A 19,885-nucleotide genomic window follows, 5' to 3' on the forward strand; every position below is an offset into this window, starting at 1 on the left:
CAGTTGCCAGAGGCATAGTCCCTATGAATAAGGAATAGACAGTTCTGCTATACTGTCTCCCAGCCAGGACATAACAGAAATGTCTTGTTCAGCTCAGGATGTCACATCTCAGCAAGGACAGAGATAAGCTGGAAAGCTGTCACCATGGTGGAAAGGAGTGATTCCATTTCATGCAGGATCAGTTGAAGGAACTGGGGATGTACAGCATTGAGAAGAGACGACCCAGGGCAGCAGCCAAGAGGCAGAGGAATGAGGGTTGTGTTCAGGTACATGAAGATCTGTTGTACTGGAGAAGGATTAGCTTTGCTTTCTTTAACTTTAGAGGAAAGAACCAGTAATAATAGTGGACAGGGTCGAGACAGATTTTAACTTGGAATAAGGAAAAATGCACTAATAAGTAGAACCATTTTAAAGTAGGATGGCCCCTCTCAGGAGGTGGTGACTTCTTCCTTCTTGGAAGTTTTTAGGTAGCATCTGGAAGATCACTCATTGAATATAATGTACTGGGGATTCCCAGTTGGGCTGGAGGTCCCTTTCCACTCTCACATTCTGAGATGCTGTGATGGTGTGAAGACTATGTTTACCTCCTTCTAAACCTTAAGTATTATTTTATCTGCTTGTCCTTCTCCCTTCCCTTTGTGAAGCCCCAGATAGTCCTCATGGGTACAATGCTATGCTGCTAAATCTGCACAAAAGTTAGAAGACTAGAATCCAGAAGAGAAGGTAGGAAGTGGGATGGCTGAAGACATGCGATTGTAGAGGGATAAAGCTAGGTGTGGCCAAGGCAGGAGGGAAAGAGAAACAGAGAGGAGTCTGGGAGCTGAGGGAGAACTCTTACTCTGCTGACTTCCAGAAATGTCCAGGGTGAGAAAGGCGGCGGTTTCGCTTGGGCAGTTTCTCCAGCATTTCCATGAGCTTGGTGAAGGTAGGTCTCTCTTCCTGCTCAAAAGCCCAGCAGAAGAGAAGAATATCCTAAAAGAGATCCCGACATAAGCATTAAAAAAGAAGTAGATCCCTTCTCCCCATTATTTTATACTTTATTGGGTTGAAATTTTTCCTCAATAGGACAGGGAGAAAGGAAACTCGGAGCTTTCACCGATTTCCCTAATCCAAAGGAAATTATTAAAAACCAAAGGAGAACCGCCATTTGCAAGTATTTACTCATCTGAGAGGGGCTAGAAAGGGCTGCAGATACTTTACAAGTCTTCTCCTGTTGGTCTTTCCACTAAGTCTTAATTCTTGGTCAGTCAAAATGGTTTTGCATTTAATGATTCCTACTAAATCATATTTCTTTCCTCTAATGTGTATTTTTCCTTATATTGTTTGTGCAAATGCTAAAACTTAGTATTTACAATACTATTTACAATTTGCTATTACAGTATTATTTACAATACCATTTACAATATAAAATACTTAGTATTTTACAATATTACAAAAGAATATATGGATATACTGTGTACATACATCCACATATATATTATAGAAAAAAAGGAAAATATATGAAATACTTTGGATTTGTAGCCATTCCTAGAAAAAATCTAGATGGGTGGGATGTACCAATAAAGCCAGGAATTGGTGGTTCAGATATGTGAATTGCATAAAGAGCAAATATTTTTTGCAAATAATTTGCTTCCATGAAGCTGATTTTATAAACCTCAAACCATTAGGTTACTTGACACAGTCATTTGTTTTCCTCTAAGGAAACATTCATAATTTCTATAAGCAGGGAAAATGAAAGTAGGATTCGAATTGATAACTCCTGTCAAACCCATATCCAAGTCTTCTTCTTCAAACAGAATCCCTTTTCTTCCCCATTCCCTAACCTGGAACATACCGAGATCTCTTTTCCTAGTCCAATCTGGCTGAGGTTGGGTTTCATTCCTCTTCCCATCTGCCATATTATTGCCTCTGCTGGTTGAGTCTTGTAAGGCCATTCCCTGGCATGGAGTTCGTACCAGATTGTGCTGTTGGTATACAGGTTAGTGTTAATGTGGTTGTCAGAGCCCTCTCACTTCCCATAGTCCTCTCTCCCAAGCCTTTCTCCTTTCAGAACTTAAATAAAACAGCAAAGATCATAAATGGGCTTCAAAAGTTAGCCACCTCCCCAGTCTAAACTCACCTGGAGTCCTCATACTCCCAATGTGGTACGGTGGACAGAGGGCTGGATTTGGAGTTAGAAGATCTGGATTCAAATCTTGACTCTCTACTTCCTCACTGTGTGACGTTAGGTAAATCACTTAACTTGAGCCCCTTTTCTTAATGTAAATTGAAGGTGTACACAGGGCTAGATAATATTCCAATTTTAAATCTCAGATCCTATGATCCTACTGTGGTCTCTAACAAGTCTTCTCCAAAGACTTGCCCTCAAGGATCCCTAACTTCCAAAGTTATTTTACCCTCCTCCTCTACTCAATCTCATTTTCTTCAGTGGCCAGGTGTCAAGGTCTAACAAAGGCATTTACTCCAAGGTGTTCATGAATGTTAATAGTTTAATGCTCTCTTTTATCCCGTTTTAAAGGAAGAATTTTGAGAAATCCCAAGGAATGAGTCTTTGGTACAGAATTCAGAGTCAGTGAGGAAATCTTATCTGTGATCCTCAAATCTAATCCAGGGAGCAACTATCTACAGATGGGGTAAACTAGATGGTATAGTTGATAGAGCACCACAAAGACCTGAGTTAAAAATCTGTTATCAGACAGATTTTAATTGTATGATCCTGGGCAAGTTAATTAACCTCAAATTTCCTCATCTGTAAAATGGGGATAATAATAACACCTACCTCCCACCAGGTGAGCCCATCAGGCTTAGCACAATGCCTGGCACACATTGGACACTGAGTAAATGTTAGCTGTTATTGTTATGGTAGTTTCTGTTTGGTTGTTGTTATATTACTTCCTCTGGATCTTAGGATCTCACTTGTGACATTTTCCAGCTGAGTAAATGTGAACAATTCACTTAACCTAAGTCTCAGTTTCTTTACCTGAAAATGGGTACAGTGATCCCAGTGGTATTCACTTTACAAGACTGTTGGTAGGCACATTTGAGAACATGTCTATATATAAGGTGTTTTATAAATGTTATTTTAAAAAAACTTATATTGTTATTTTTATTTTTCCCAGTTAATGTAAAAACCTTTTTTGTTATACATGTGCATTCATTTTAATGTATTTCCATATGAATCATGTTGGTGAAGAGGAGACCCCAAAACTCTGAAAATCCTTGAAGGAGAAAATCTCGAGCTGACCCCACCCAGATAACAAGGATGAAACTGTTTGTCCCTTGGAGTAGGGTCCCTTATTGAGGCAGAGTTGAAGGAGATTTTCTCCTTCAAAGATTTTCAGAATTTCTGAGTCCCCTCTTCATTGGGAGAAAAAATCAGCACAAAAGGGGAAAACCATGAGAAAAAATGTGAAAACAGTATGTTTTAATCTACATTCAGTCTCCATAGTTCTCTCTCTGGTTGGAGATGGTGTTTTCTATCCAAAGTTTATTGGGAGTCCTTTGGATCACTGAACCACTGAGAAGAACCATAGCTGATCATCACATAATTCTGCTGTTGCTGTGTACAATGGTTACCTGGTTCTCCTTGCTTCACTCAGCATCAAGTCATATAAATCTTTCCAATCCTTTCTAAAATCAGTCTGTTCATCATTGCTTTGTAAATTTTTAAAACATCACATTTTCCATAGTGCAAGAACATAAAAGCATAATTTATTATTTGTGAGATCCCTTTGATTTTGTACTGGTTCTATGTCCTACCCAGAATGTTCTCCCTCTACATCTTTGCTTCTTGGAATGCCTTGTTTCCTTCAAAGTTGAGATCAAACATAGGATCTTTCTTTGTTCACCACCACTCCTACCACCATTACTATTACCAGTTGTGTGACCCTGTGATGTTCCTTTGTCTCCCCTCCTTCTTATCTGGTGTTGCTTTGTCTCCCCCTTCTTATCTTATATTTACTTAATACTTGATGCTTATATTTACTTGATTTGCTTGATGATATATTTACTTATATTTTGTGTTTACTGTCTATATTCTTATTATTCCCCTTTTAGAATGTTGTTACGGGCCAGAATTCTGAACTTGAAACAAAGGATGCTTATAATGTACTAAGTGGAATGGAGGAGACAATGGTTAAATCTAGTTTAACATTGATTTAATCTTACAACAAATAATGGTTTCCTAGTGATATAATGATTGGTGTATACTCAGTGTGGAGCATATAAGCTAGAAGCCTCAGCCAGGAGACATTCGGAGAGAAGGCAAAGGACTGGGGACAGGAACTTAAGCTCTCAGAACCAAGGGGAGAAATTCAATCGATCTCCTATCTTCCTGGTGGCCGGCCTGAACTCCTGCACTTCCCCTCTAAGACCAAGGCCAGACTGAAAGGCTCTCCAGAAAGCTGCCCAGCCCCAGGAAGTAGATAATAAAGGATCTGGATTATAAGAAAGCTAACCGAGCCCCAGGAAAGGAGATAAGACTTTGAAGGAGATAATAAAGGATTTGGACTTTAACCCCTGGCTACTCGTGTGGTGATTACTGAACTGAAAGGAAGGCTGCTCCCAGAGACCCCAAGAAAACCTCAACAGAGAAGATTACATTTTAGAGAGAACATTACAGAATGTAACTCCCTAAGGGCAGATATTTTATTGTCTGCATCAAACCCAGGATCCTAACACTAGAATTAGAAGGGAATGTTGTTCAATCATTTTAGTAATATATGACTCTTTGGAGTCTTCTTGGCAAAGGCACTGGAGTAGTTTGCTATTTTCTGCTCTGGATCATTTGATAGATGGGGAAACTGAGGCAAAAGAGACCAAATGATTTGCTTAGGGTCACCCAATTAATAAGTGTTTCAATCTGCATTTGTACCCAGATCTTCTTGACTCCAGGCTTCCATTCTGTCTATTGTACCAGCAAGTTACACTAGAAGGCTACTTAGGGGTCTTGTATTTCAATTCTCACATCTTACAGAGGAGCAACTGAGTCCCAAAGAGAAAGCAGCTTGATTAATTTCACATAGTCATAAATGGCAGAGCCAAGATTGAAACTCTACACCCTTGCCATTGAACCACAATACCTCTCTGAAGGGTATATTTAATGAAAGCTTGTCAAATCAGATTAGACATTGGGTTTCCACTGCCTGCTTGCTTGTTAAAGTCCTGGCATTCCAAGGTATTCTTTCAGATCAGTCTGTACATCTCTTCTCAACTTCATGCGTGAGCTTTTTGGAGCTATATTCCACACACATTCTCCCTACCACTCTCCACACTGCCTCCCTCCTCCCCAAATCCAAATCTGGACAGGTAGGGAAAATGGAGCCAGCCATAATGGAGCCAAAGCAAAGTCGGCAGACTCCATTCTGTGACAGGAATCAGTTGGTTGTATCTGTGTATTTCGGCATTGGCAAAGAAAGGACTTTGAGCTTTTGGAATCCCTTTCTTCCCAGCAGCCCCATCCATTCTTCAAAGGATCTCAGTATCTTAGAACTACAAGGGACTTGAGTGTCTATCTACTCTAACCCATAGAAGGCAGTCAATAAATACATGTTAAGTACCTATCGAGTGTCAGGTACTGTGAGGTTACAAAGAAAGGCAAAGGACTGTCCCTGTTCTTAAGAAAGTCACATTAATTTTGTCACTTTTTTAACCCCTCAGGTGGTATTGATGAAAATCTGAAGGTCACACAGCTATCTTGGGCAACTCAGCTAATTTAATTTTTATTATTCTTGCATCTTCTTCTTCCTTTTTTTTTTTTTTGAGAAAATATATTTAGAAGCACACTTGGAAAAGGAAAAAGGTTATTGCTGGGTGTTATCTCATGTTATCTTGAATCTGTATCCAGATACCTTTCCCAATCACCTTAGTTACCAGTGCTTCCTATCTCAAAGTTAATCTTATATGCATACACATGTTTCTCTGTCCCTAGACTTTAAGCAGCTAGGGGATATAACAGATAAAGTTTTGTACTTGAAATAAAAAAGACCGGAGTTCAAACTGGTCACCTCACTCCTCTATAACTTGATTTTCTCATTTGTAAAATGGGGATAAGAATAGGATTTCACACACACACACACACACACACACACACACACACAGAGGATTGTTGTAGGAATCAAATGAAATAGTATATGTATAGACCTTTGAAAAATCAGAATGCTATGTAAACAGTTTCTCTGATAATGGTGGTGGTAAAGATTATCTACCTAATAGGTGTGTTGTGAGGGTAAGATCAGATAAGGTCTGTAAAGCACTTTGAAAATGTTAAGAACTGTAAGGATGACAGATTTATAACTAGAGATGGAAATAATTATGAACTACCATCTAATCGAGCCCTTTTTATTGTCCAGATCAGGATACTGAAGCCCAAAAGGAACTAAATCACTTGTTTAGCTCATATATCTAATAAGGGTGAGAGGCAGAATTTGAATTAGGTCAACTGACTCCAAATCTAATAGGGTTTTTTTCACTGTATTATATATGTATATTAAATGTATAATTTTGTATTGTTTTGTTATTATTATTAGCTTGTTCTCATTTTTTTTGGATGGGGCTCAGATAAATACAATCGAGGATAAGTTGTAATTCAACTATTATTCTTTTATATTTAGTACTCTAAGAACCAGCAGGTAGATAGATAAAATGACTGATCTTTGTAATGGATTAAAAGTGGATTTTATTTTCACTTAATATTTTGTCATTAGCTAGTGTTTCTAGAGTTTTTGTTAAGTGTAGAATTCAAGGTCTTCAGTTGTTTTAGTTTTTCCCTCTTCAGATCTAAATAGCTCTTCTACTTCTATGTTTATTTCATCTAACCTCTTAGATTTAATATTTAGGGTTTAGGGAATGAAGTAGTTTCTTGTGCTTGCTTTGTACTAGTTGTTAGAATGTCGTTGTATCCTCTGGATCTGAAGACGTCATTGACAAAAAGCGATTTTCAGTTCTTGTCTATAACTGACAAGATTTTTTTCTCCAGTTTTTCTTTGATGTTGTAGCTCTATAGTACAACAAAAGTATTTCTCTCTTTAGTACATGTCATGCTCACTTGATCCCAGATCAAGAACTGGAAGATCAAGAAGAGTTCAGAAGCTATCTGATCTATTATTTTATAGTTATATAAATATTATTATAAATGTCATTTATATTTATTTCATAAAGAAGAAAAATAAGTGACTTGCCCAAGTTTACACAGATGGTAGGTATCAAAGGCAGAATATGAATGTAACTTTTCTGCCCTTTTCACTGGACCACACTACTTTTTCAGGTTGGACAGCACTGTCTTCACCAAAGCAGTTCCAATAAGTGAAGTATTGGTTGTTTATCACATTCACTTCACTGCCTGTGGCTCAAGCTGATCATCACAGTGGTTTCTAGTAGGGTTAGATTCAGAGGTACAGGTAGAATACACTATCCATGGTGCTGATTCTATCAGTGGTATCTCCAGAGCTGAGTTGAAGATATTTCAGGGTTCTGGCAGATCTTCACATTTATATCAACATACAAACCCCCAAGGTATATCATCCTGGCTGCTGTTGTCCCTCCTCTCCACCCTACCCTGCACCATTGCCTCACTTCACTTCATGAAATGGATGAGGGGTAGGGCTTTGAGGAAGATATTATTTCTACAGTTACTATATTAAAAATCCTTCCCCTGCTAGCCCTCAGAACTGTTATAAAAATCCAACAATATAAATTCCATTAAAAAAATCTGGAAAACAAAGCAAAAGAAGAGGAATCCAGTGAAACAAGGAGTAGGAAAGTGTTAGCTGGTTGGTATAGTAGAGGGAAGTGAAATCAAGAAGACCTCAGTTCAAAATCTGCCCATATAATTGCTTTGTCACTCTGGAAAACTCATTTTCCCACTCTGGACCTTAGTCCCATTTTATAACATGATGGAATTGGACTAGAGGGTTTCTAAGGTCTTATTTAGCTATAGATCTGTGATGCTATAAAATACTGGCTGTTGCTATAGGATCCAGTGGTTGTATCAAAGGGAATTTTAGAATACTCTTATTAAGTTTTTGTCCTTCTTTTCTAATTCCTCCCTCTCTCATTCCCATTGCACCCAACCCACAAGTTTCTGGTACTAAGATATTAATACTAAGAAATTATTTCTTTTTTGTTTGTTTTTTTATTGAAAGTTCTCAGTTCATCATCAAGAAGGAAGGCCAAGTGTTAGCTGCCTCCTACCAAGAAGATTGCACTCTCCTCAGAGGCAGCTGCTTCAGTGGCTAGACCACTGGGTCAGTGCTGAACGAATACCCCAAGGTGAAATGTCTGGGGCCATTGAGTCCCCCAGGGGGCAGAGGACACAGTAGTAGCTGGCAGTCATTCGCCAAGGCAACGGACAACACAGCGGTCCCCAACAGACACGCAGCGGCAAGCCAAATTTAAGTTTCTGCAGAAACAACTCACACCTAATTGGTGAGGGAACGCAGAGTTCCAAGTTGTTAAGCATTCAACAGTGCAGAGGAAGAAGGATCATTAAAACTTCCTTTTAAAATACACTTTAATGGGAAATTCACTTAAAAGGGAGAAAAAAATTTAAATCAAGGAAAAAACCATTTGCTTGAGGCCTGATTTGATAAGGTCTCTTAATTACTTCTTTGCTAAACTTATCCTAAAAATATTCAGGTTTAATTATTGCAATTTTTCAAATAGATTTATCTAATCAGATAAAGACTTTGGTATAAACTAATCAGTACACACTACAGTCTTCAAGGTACCCAATGTGACAGCTGATAAGAATCAAGATCCATTAGATAGAAGAGTCTGAACTAGAAGTTATACAGAAGTACAAATAGTTGTACAGAAGTATAAGCATTTAAAAAAAATAATTCTCAAACTCATTCCTGTATGATAAGACTGAGGTAGGTATGGAGGTAATTTTGGATTTGCCATTTAATATATTAACATAAATTTACTGTTTAATAGAAATTCATTATTGAATGGCTAACTTATTGGTTAGGAACTTCTCTGCACCTGGTGGGGTTGACCAGGAACCTACATCCATTTCTGAGATCGTATTATAGGCTTTTCATCATGATGTAACTTGACTGAACTTAGTGTTGATCAATGTAACTTTCAAGAACTTAGGGTCATCTCCATGCTATGAAGTAGCATTTGGAGAAAAATTATCTCAAGAAATTGTGAGTCTATCTTTGACATGAGTAGGATAAATATTACGGTTCCAATTTTATACCTGAGAAAAGTGTGACTATGAGAGGTGATGTGATCCATGTGAGATTATACATTATTAGAATTATAATTATACAATTAATGGGAGAACTGGCAACTAGTTATTTAGGTGTTTGAGCTCCTACAAGAAGACTTTCTATTATATATGTGATTATTCTTAGTGCTATAGATTTAATCTCTTCTCTGGAAGTAAATGGGTGATGACTAGAAAGAAATCATCAATGTCAACATGGTTTACAAATCCTAGTGTTCTCTCCCCAATTGTAGCATCAAGTCAACATGATTTATTAAGGACCTACTATGCACCAGTTACTGTGCTATGAAGAAAGATAAAATCAATCCCTTCACTCGAAGAGCTCACATATTGATAATGGAATTATGGGGAGACAACATCCAAACAAAATATAGATAGGAGAGCTTGAAGATAGTCTCAGAGGAAAGGTATGAAGGTGATGGAGGCCTGATAAAGGCAGAAAAAATAACCAAAGTATGGTTTGGAGAAGCCTGTTTCCCATCTATGATTTAGCCCCTTCTCCCCCCAAACCTGAGATGTGGCTCACTTACCCAAGCGCAAACACATCTGAGTGCTTAGAAAATGGGAGCTTGTCTTCCTCGGTGTCAGGAGAAAGCTGACGGATGATCTCGGGAGCGAGGTGGCAAAGCCAACCATTCTGGATTCGGAGTTTGTTCTCCCTTCTGGAAATACAAATTCCAGAATTAAGTGATCTCCCAGACATTGTCACTCTGACCGTAGTCACAGGCTGAGGAACACGGATGCTAATCAAGTCAACAAGCATTATCAAGTGCTTATGTTCCAGACAACACGCTAAGCACCGGGGACTCAAAGAATGGAAAAAATTGTAGCTGCCCTCAAGAGTTGTATATAAGGCAGACTACAAGCAGACCACTAAATACATACAAAACATGTTCAGAATAGATGAAGGCAAGCTCATAGGGAAGTAGACCTCCTGCAGAAGGTAAGATTCAAGCTATCTAGCTCCTTAGTCTACCATTCATTTCCTAAAGCCCTCTTGTTATCTCTTATATTAAAACTATTTAAAATTACACTAGAAATGCTTTTAAAAAAAGTTTAGGTCAGAACAAAGTGCCCTGATTAAGGTTTCAGGAGACAGGCAGTGCCATGAGATTTTTCTATGCTTGAGACTAAAGCCAGAAGTGGAGGAAGAAGCAACGATATTCATTGGAAAAAGGGTAATAGACTTGCTAACCAAACTCAATTCTTAGTCCCTTTTCTATTCTTTGTGATTTTTTTTGATACAAGGAGAGCAAAGGACCCTTTATTTAGAAGCAGAAGTTTTTCTAAATCTCTGGGCCTCAGTTTTCCTAGGTCACTGCAGGCATAAACTAGGTCTACTCTATTTCACCTTCCCTCTGAGCTTGCCTTCCTCTAGTCTGAACAGCTTTCCTAGGCATTTCCAGAAGGAGATTTGACTTGATGAGATACAAGACTCCTCTCCTCCCTCATTTCTTGACTGTGGCCTGAACTAGATTAAAATGTATTTGAGAAATATTTACAAAACGTTTTACAAAGATTTACAAAATAAAGATACAATAAGATACAGATAATAATAAGGCTTTACATATGAAAACAAAGTCAATTTGTAGCCCTTGGATGAGATGCAAGGTTCTTTCCCTCCCTTATTTCTTGACTGTGACCTGAACCAGATTAAAATACATTTGGGAAATATTTACAAAATGTTTTACAAAGATTTACAAAGTAAAGATACAATTAGATACAGATAATAATAAGGCTTTACATTTGAAAACAAAGTCAATTTGTAGTCCTTGGATGAGATGCAAGGTTCTTTCCCTCCCTTATTTCTTGACTGTGGCCTGAACCAGATTAACATTTTTTTGGGAAATATTCACAAAACGTTTTACAAAGATTTACAAAATAAAGATACAATAAGATACAGATCTTAATAAGGCTTTAGATTTGAAAACAAAGTCAATTTGTAGTCCTTGGATGAGATGCAAGGCTCTTTCTCTCCTTTATTTCTTGACTGTGGCCTGAACCAGATTAAAATTTTTGGGGAAATAGTCACAAAACGTTTTACAAAGATTTACAAAATAAAGATACAATAAGATACAGATGATAATAAGGCTTTATATTTGAAAACAAAGTCAATTTGTAGCCCTTGGATGAGATGCAAGGCTCTTTCCCTCCCTTATTTCTTGAATGTGGCCTGACTAGTATGTGATTTTTTTTTTAATGAACTTGTTCTATTTTAAATGTTTTGAGTAATCTGTTGCTTGCAGGGGAATTGCAAGCTACTAGTTGAGACCTATAAACAAACCAAATGCAGTTGTTCCTCCATTTTCCCTGGGAAGAAAGAAATATGTCAGAGATATTATTGAAAATTATTATTCAAAATTGAACCTTATATGCACATAAACAAATACATATTTCATCTGGCATACAGAACTCTTTGGAATGGAAAATCCCTTTATTAGTGTTGATTGACAACTCATCTGTAACTTATAAACATTTATTTATCTGTATATATATACATATATACACACATGTATATAATATATATCTGTATTATATATATATGCATTATAGATGTATAATATATACAGAGAAAGATATAGATATATAGATATGGCAGCAATGCTACCTTTTATTATATAGTATTGCACATATTAATGAAATAACTATTGTGTTCATGAATAATTCTTCTGTGCTATAAATAGTGCAGTACATATCTGTAAATGATCTGAGATGTTATTGTGATGACCTGAGGTGGGCACTCCTCCCACCAAGTGGGATTTCAGCTTATCTAGGGCCTAGAAGGTCAACACCAGAGGGTTGTCCCTTCATCTCAAATTCTTCAGTTTCTTTTAAGAAATACCTTCTACGTGAGACTTTTCCTGATTGCTTTATATCATTGTGTCATCCTTCCTCCAATTTTTTTCTCCTCCATATAGTTTTCTTTTTATATTAAAGCTTTTTACTTTTCAGAAACTATGCGTGGATAATCCTTTAACATTAACCCTTGCAAAACTTTGTATTCCAATTTTCCCTCCCTTCCCCCATGCCCTCCTCTAGATGGCAAGTAATCCAATACAGTACATATATTTTTCAACATATTTACATGCGTGTGTACATGTTGCTTTCTGTACTAGAATGTAAGTTCCCTGAGGCCATGGACTACTTTACTTTTGCCTTTAATAATAATATTGATAGCTAGCAATTGCACAATGCTTTAAGATTTAGAAAGAGCTTTAGAAATATTATCTCATTTTGTCCTCACAATAATCTTTAGAGGTAGGTGCTATTGCTATTCCCATTTTATGGAAGAGGAAACTGAGGGAGGCAGGGGTTAAATGACTTGCCTAGGATCACACAGCTAGAGAGTGGCAAGGGGAGGATTTGAACTAATATCTTCCTGACTCTGGGTTCATCACTTTAACTACTGAAACATCCAGCTGCCTATCAATGTCTGATATAATAAACTTTATTTAATTACAGGACAAGAGAAATGTGGTTAGACAGAAATTTTGATCACTTGCTGTTTTATTAAGTGATTTGCCTAAAGTTGTGCAGCTGCTAATTATTAAAGATGATATTAAAATCATAAGATAGAGGCTATCTATCACCCCTTTTTATCACTAGGATAGTACATGTTGAAATGTATACATAAAATATACTTTAGGTATGATAAAGCTTAACTGGAGCCGTTATCTTCTCCTCATCCCATAGCTTATACCTGTGTGGGAAACTTATAGTGGAAATTAAAGTGGGAAGATGAGGGATAGGAAGAAGAATAAAACAGGAAATGGGGCTAGGAAAGTGCAAAGAGCATTGACCCTGGAAATCAGTGAGCCTGGCTTCAGAGTCTATCCCTGACACTCACTACTAGTAGGTTTGGGCAAGCTAGTCAATCTCCCTGAGCCTCAGCTCTGTCATCTGTAATATGAGCTCCCTTCCCACTTCATGTCTATGATCCTATGAAATGATGGACCCTGACAGCTCGTATTTCAACTTTTATGGAATCTTCATCCTCCATTTTCCCTCTTCCTCTCCTGCTATGGCTTCCTTCAATGCACAGCCCAGCTGCCATTTGTCCAGGCTGTCCTTTTCTGATCGTGTGTGTGTGTGTGTGTGTGTGTGTGTGTAAGTATATTTTTTTCTTACTAATCTGCTTGAAAATTGTGTTTCCTCTTCCATTGGAATGTAACCTTGTGAAGTCAGAGACTATTTATTTCTCATCTTTGTTATTTCCTGACTCCATGCCTGATAAACAGTAAGCACCTAATAAATTATTAATGAGTAATTAAATAAAACTTTGGATCTCTTTTGGGGCCTCAGTTTTTTTATTTGTAAAAATGTTACTCTTTATGGTCTCTTCTAGCTCTATATTTGTGATTTTATGCCCTCTCAGAGCCTCAGTTTCCTCTTTTGTCAAATTAGTTAGAATAGATAGAACTCTCTTCTAGCTCTCAGCCTCTTTATTTATCAAATGAGGGAGTTGGCTGAGATAGATGGCCTCCAAGGTTCTTCTGTTCTAAATCTATTATTCTATATGAATGTAAGCTACTCAAGGTCAGCTACCATTTTGTTCTAGTACATTAATGTACTTAATAAATATTCATTGATATCAGATGGTAGGCTCACAAAGCATTCATGGATGAAGTTATATAGTTTTTAAAAACCAACAACATGGAGTACATCCCCGAGCCAAACAGAAATGCTTCTTCCTTTTGTCCAATGATTCTAATCTACACAATGGACAGTTGGCCATATGTTCGGTCCTTTTAGTAGGAGATTGGAAGGGGAATAGGAAAGGCGAGCTAATGAGAAGGTTTGAGGCTTGAGGGACTCAAACTTTCTCAGTCCACAGACCTCAAAATCACAGACAGATTTTTTCATTTTGCTTACTCCTACAACATGTCTTCTGCTAATTATTAGGGAAAATGCCTTTGTGTGCATTGGAAGTTCCAGATGTACAGTCTGGGTGTGGAATTGGACATGATTCTGAGCCTACATCTCCCTCACCCACCTCCTCCTCCCCCTAAAGCTCTCTAGTACTCTTCTCTCAGAGTAATTAGTGGGTTGGTGGACAAGCCCAGAGAAAATTCTCTGGGGTCCGCTGCATAGTCTGTTGGAGCTGGAGGCAGGGGAATTACAACTTCAAAACCCACCACACTGCAGGAACCAAAATAAAGACTTTGCTTTTGATGGGAAGGCATCAAATGAACATCCCCACACCCTCGCCTCCATCTCTGCCTACCAAACAGTCCTATTAGTTTAAACAACTTGGAAAAGAAAGAGACCTGAACCTTCTCTCCTGTGACATCTCAACTCCAACCAGTCTTTTTAATGAGAGAAGTTGCCTGCTCTCATTAGCAAAAGGATTGAATAAGTTTGGAGTTTTAAGCCTCGAACTGGAATCCAAAAAAGGTCCAGAGAGAAAAGTGCAGTTCTAGTCGATCGTGAATGGGTTGAATGCCCAGATTCCACAGAATTGGCATTATTATTTCAAAGGGTTGCCAACTTGGAGAGAAGTCTACAGTGGAGGACTCTAGGGATCTGTTCTTAGCCCTGGGCTCTTCACCATGTTTATGAATGATTCACATTAATGTCACGTTCATCAAATAAACAGATGGCACAAGGCAGGGAAGGCGGGCCAACACATTGTACTTCAGAGCCTGATTTTAAAAGAACCTTGACAGGCTCTGCTTCAGACTTTCTGGGTCTTTTCAGAATCTCTGAGCATCTGTCTTACCTATTTCTTGACAGAAGAGCTTTAGTAGGCTGTCAATTTTGCCAACAATGTTACATCATGGCCTAAAAGGCTAATCCTAAGATTCATTAAAAGAATTATAGCACCCTGAATGCCTTGAAAGAATCCAGAAGACCATATTCAACTCTGGGTGCCACATTTTAGGAAAGACATAGAGAAGGTAGAATATGTCCAGAGAATACAACCAGAAAGTGAAGAGCATTAGATTCCATATCGTTAGATGATTGAAGGAAGTGGGAGTGTGTAGACTGGAGAAGAGAAGACCTGGGGTCAAGAATGGTAGATATCTCCAAGCACTTAGATCACTAGGAACAGTGAATGTGTTGTTTGTCCTCAAAGATCAGAATGAGGAGCAAAGGGTAGAATTTCAGAGACTCAAAATTTTGGTTTGATGTAAAGAATACATCCCGTGACAATGACTGCTATCCAGAGGTAGATATCCACAACTGGGGAGAACATGGATTCCCTTTTACCATAAATCTTCAAGTAAACAAGGATAAGCTAAAACCCCAGAGAATCACAGAATCTCAAAGTTTTAAGGGATTTTAGAGACCATTTAAGCTGATCCCCATCCGAACAAGAAATCCTTCTACAATACTGTTGACAAATTGTCAGCCTTTTTTTGAAGACTTAAAATAAAAGGGAATTCACTTTCTCCCCACTTGTGGAGAACTCTGGATAGTAGTCATTGTCTGGGAATGTTTTCTTGACATTTTAGGTTCTCATACTTAAAGAAATGGGATGTCCAAATGAGTCGCCATTTTATCCATTCCCATTTTACTCACTTCTCCCTAATCTCCCCTTACCACACATGTCACTCAAGTTTCTGAACTCATATGCTTCCTAGATGTATGACTTTAAGCAAGTCTCTTTACTTCTATCTGCCTTAGGGAATAATTGCACCCATACAACAAGATTGTTATAAGAATAGAATGAAATGTAAAGCACTTTGCAAGTCTCAAGTGATATCCAGAGAGAAAATGTGATTTGTTCTGTTTCATATAGCTAAATAGTCACAGAATAAGGATTCAAACCTGGGTTTCCTAACTCCTTATTCAGGGTACTTTCTGTTTCATTGAACTCACTACCAGCCCAAAGCTGGACCTTAAGGGTCATTCACTTGTAAATCAGAAGACCTGGCTCCTGTAGCTGTGTGAAGCTTCTCTTCTCTAAACCCATCTTCTCATTTGCCATGTGGAGAAATAGAATATGCCCTCCCAGCTTCAAGGACATTTTTCTCTCTCCCAGTAGTAGGTAAGCTCCCAGAAGGCTCCCTGTCTGGCTAGTTTATTTATGTATTCCCCACAGTTAACATAGTGTAAACACTGAATAACTGCCTTATTCATCCATCTTTCTAAATCTTAAACAGCTACTTCAATGAGATTCACTATTGTTAATGAGGGATGGGATTTTAATGAGACGAGCTAGTTGTATGATTTCACTGATCCAGGGAAATGACAGCTGCAGAATCTACCTTTTCCCAAAGCATGCAAATTGAAGCCAACTTTTACAATTTGATTTTTCTTGCTTTTCAAATGAAAAAGCCAACCTTTAAATCTTATTTTTCTTGCTCTCGTGTGTGTGTTTGCAATATGGCTATTATGGAATTTTCACGTATGACTTCCCACATATAATTAACATCAAATTGCTTGCCTTCTAAATGGGAGAGGGCAAAAGGGAGACAGAAGAATTTAGAATTCAAATTTTTAAAAATAAATGTTAAGAATTAAAAAATTAGGCAAAGTAGCTCAGCACCATCTCTGTAATTTATAGCATTGGAGAGCTGCCAAAAGCAATGAGAAGGGGATGGTTAATTCTTTGCCTTTATATCTCTAACAGCTAATACAGCATACAGTACATAGTAGGTGCTTGTTGATTGAGTGACTTATTGATTGAAAAACAGTAGGGATTCCGATTGGGGAGAGCTCTAAATACTAAACAAAGTCATTTAGCTTAGAAGATATAGAGAGTCCCTGAAGCCTCTTGATCAGGAGAGTTGATGTGGTTAGATTGATGCTTTGTGATTATCAATTTGGCAACTGGATGGAGGATGGCTGGAAAAGGGGAAAAATCATAGAAAGGAGGTCAATTGCAAGTGACCATGGCAAGAGGTGATGGATGTGGGAGGGTCTTATCTGTGAAAGGAAAGGAGACAGAAAAGAAATAAAACAGGGAGCTATAATCCCTCCTAGGTTATAAAATCAGAAGTCTTGGAAAGGACCTGATGAGGAAACTGAGGCCCCGGGGGAGAAACTTCTTGTCCAACAAACATCACACAGGCTTTAAGTACCAGAAATAAGAATTAAACTCAAGTGATGTATTCGGATTTCAAAATTTCTATCTGTGTAACTTTGGGCAAATATTGCACATTTCTGTGGCTCTGTTTCCCTGTCTGTAAAATGAAGGGGTTGGATTATATGATCAATCAGACCATTTCTAGCTCAAGAGTTTTGATCTTATACATGGGATTCTTAGTTCCTCTATAGTCTGATGGTCTCAAAAGGAAAAAGATATTCTCTGTAACCCTGTCCAAGAAAGACCAAAGGGATGCAAGACATCAGTGACTGTCACTTCAGTAAGTGAGTTGTTTCATCCTTTGATGCAAGACACTTGTACTTTGAGCCCAATTTCATCTAAGGAAGCCAGAGAGCTTTTCAACCCTGCCCTGTGAGAGTGGCTAGAAAGAGAAGTGAGGAGATGAAACAGCCAGCCTACCTCCCCACAGGTGGAACTGGGGAATGAAACTCAGACTAGAGTTCAGGACTAAGAGCGGGAGTTGGGGCAACTCACTCTCTCCATGTCGGGTGGGTCTGTGAAGAAGAGACAGGGAGGAACTGTGAGTCCCTTGGTGCAAGAAAAGACCAAAAAGTGCAAGAAAAAAGTCCCTTGACAGTCCCTTGGTAGAGAAACAAAACAAAACAAAAAAAGATCTTACAAGGAAAAAAAGGACAACTGATTTCTCATTTTATTTGGTTCTTTATAGCTTTGAAGCCATCACTCAAATTTCAGAGTATGGCGGGAGGAGAACTATATGAATAAGGAAGATACCTGGGGATGAGGGTGATAGTTAAGCTCAGTGGTTTGGGGGTGTGAAGCCCTCCCAATAGCCAGTCTTAGAGCCGTTGGAGGTAGCTTCCCAGGGATCAGGAATAAGGTCTTAAAGAAGATGCCTCCATTAAGCCTTCATGTATCACGTTCCCAAGTGAGGGGACAGATGATGATAAGTCACAAATCCAAATCATCGTTATTATGATTATTATGATGACAAGCCACAAATCCAAATCATCATTATTATGATTATTATTATGATTAATAACACCCTGCTGGGCTAGAGGCAGGCAAAAGATGGCATCTTAATGGCACTTTTTGAAATGGTGGCAAAGCAGCTGTGTAAGGATCCCACTCTCTCATAATCCCTCCCCCTGCCACAGGCTCAGGGGTTATGCTGGGATTTTTTGGACATAGTAGACTCTGCTCACTTAGAACTTTTTCCCACATCCTCTACCATGCCTCATAGACTAGTAATCTCAGCTTCTATCTAGGGATATTTTGGAGCTCTTACCTCTCTGGTTGGGGAAGGGAGAAATTAAGGGACAGATGAATATACCGTGAATTTCCTTCAGAAGTCACCTCCTCAAGGAAGCTTGCCCTGATTAATCTCATGCCTATTTGGATCAAGCCTTCTTCCCGTTGACACTACTAGACCATCCTGTCCCAAGCACATTACTGAACTAAGATTTTACTCCTATACTCTGCACTCACTGAAATTTCAGTGCATTGTAGAATGTTTGTTGAATAGGCAAGTTCATGGAGGCTTTAGCTCTTTACATATAAAATGAGGAGATGGATCAGGTCTTTTTAAGTTCTAAATCTATGGTCCTAGATACAAATATCAGAGGTGATGAGAGAAGGTGTTATATTTTATAGAAGAAGAAACTGAAGAAGAGTCCTCGAGGATAAGTAACTTTCCTATATTGGAATATATATAACAATTGGGAAAGAAATATAAGTAACTTTCCTATATAACAATTGGGAAAGAAATACAATAGAAAAGCAATGAATTTGGAGGGAGAGGGTCTGAGTTCAAAACCAGCTTTATGACTTGAATAAATTTTAATCTCTTAACACTTAATCTCCCTGAACCTCAGTTCCAATGTAAAAATAAGAAGATTGGATTGGGCTACCTCTTGGATTCATTTTAGCACTGAATATATAACCACTTCTAACTGTGTGCATTTAGGAAAGTCTTAATTTACACACCTGTAAAATGGGGCAGGGGGACTAGAAGGTTCTTAAGATCCCAACAAACTCAAAGTATATAAATGTCGGATAGTGAATTAGTGGCAGGAGTGGAATGACATCTGGCATCCTGGCTGTCGGCTCCACTCAAGACTCTATGTTCATTCCAAATTTAAACCAAAAGCCTCTATGAAATGGGCCCTCTGGACCCAAATTGCTCCCTGTGCTGGCACTGTCTGGATCAAACAGACCTGAACCCCAAACTGAAGTCTGGAATAGAATGGCGACAAGACAAATACCACTGGGACACATCTGTCAGACTGCACCCGAGGTCAGCCAGAACTGGCGTCAGAGCTGGAAACTGGGTCTCCAGGCGGATGCTTTGTCCACTGAGCCATGGTACCTCTGATGGAACCATACTAATCACCGAAATTGATGGAGTGATATAGAACAAATCATAGCAGTCAATGATCCCAATGAAGTTTTGTGAGATGGGCACAAGGGGACCAGGGGAAGAAAGAAGGTGCCAATTGCCGGTGATTGGGCAAATTAAGCTCTCCTAAGTCATCAGGCTGGGCTATAAAACCTTTTCATCTGGAGGAACCAATCTGCTAGAGCTCAGGATCCTCTACGGTGCCCCAGAGCTGGGTCCAGTAGTGAATATAGCGAAAATCCTC

At 38.5% G+C, this 19,885-nt stretch overlaps 1 protein-coding gene across 1 annotated transcript in view; it reads right to left on the reverse strand.

Annotated features, from left to right (window-relative positions):
- Positions 1–834: 834 nt before the first annotated feature.
- Positions 835–19,885, reverse strand: part of KSR2 (kinase suppressor of ras 2) — a 562,622-nt gene continuing 543,571 nt past the window's right edge. Inside the window, 3 exon segments of the mRNA XM_051972874.1 lie at positions 835–972; positions 1,835–1,964; positions 9,763–9,894. Coding sequence (XP_051828834.1) covers positions 835–972; positions 1,835–1,964; positions 9,763–9,894 — 400 coding nt within the window.

This window comes from Antechinus flavipes, chromosome 1, assembly GCF_016432865.1.
Source record: "Antechinus flavipes isolate AdamAnt ecotype Samford, QLD, Australia chromosome 1, AdamAnt_v2, whole genome shotgun sequence".
In the NCBI taxonomy this organism is placed as follows: Eukaryota; Metazoa; Chordata; class Mammalia; order Dasyuromorphia; family Dasyuridae; genus Antechinus; species Antechinus flavipes.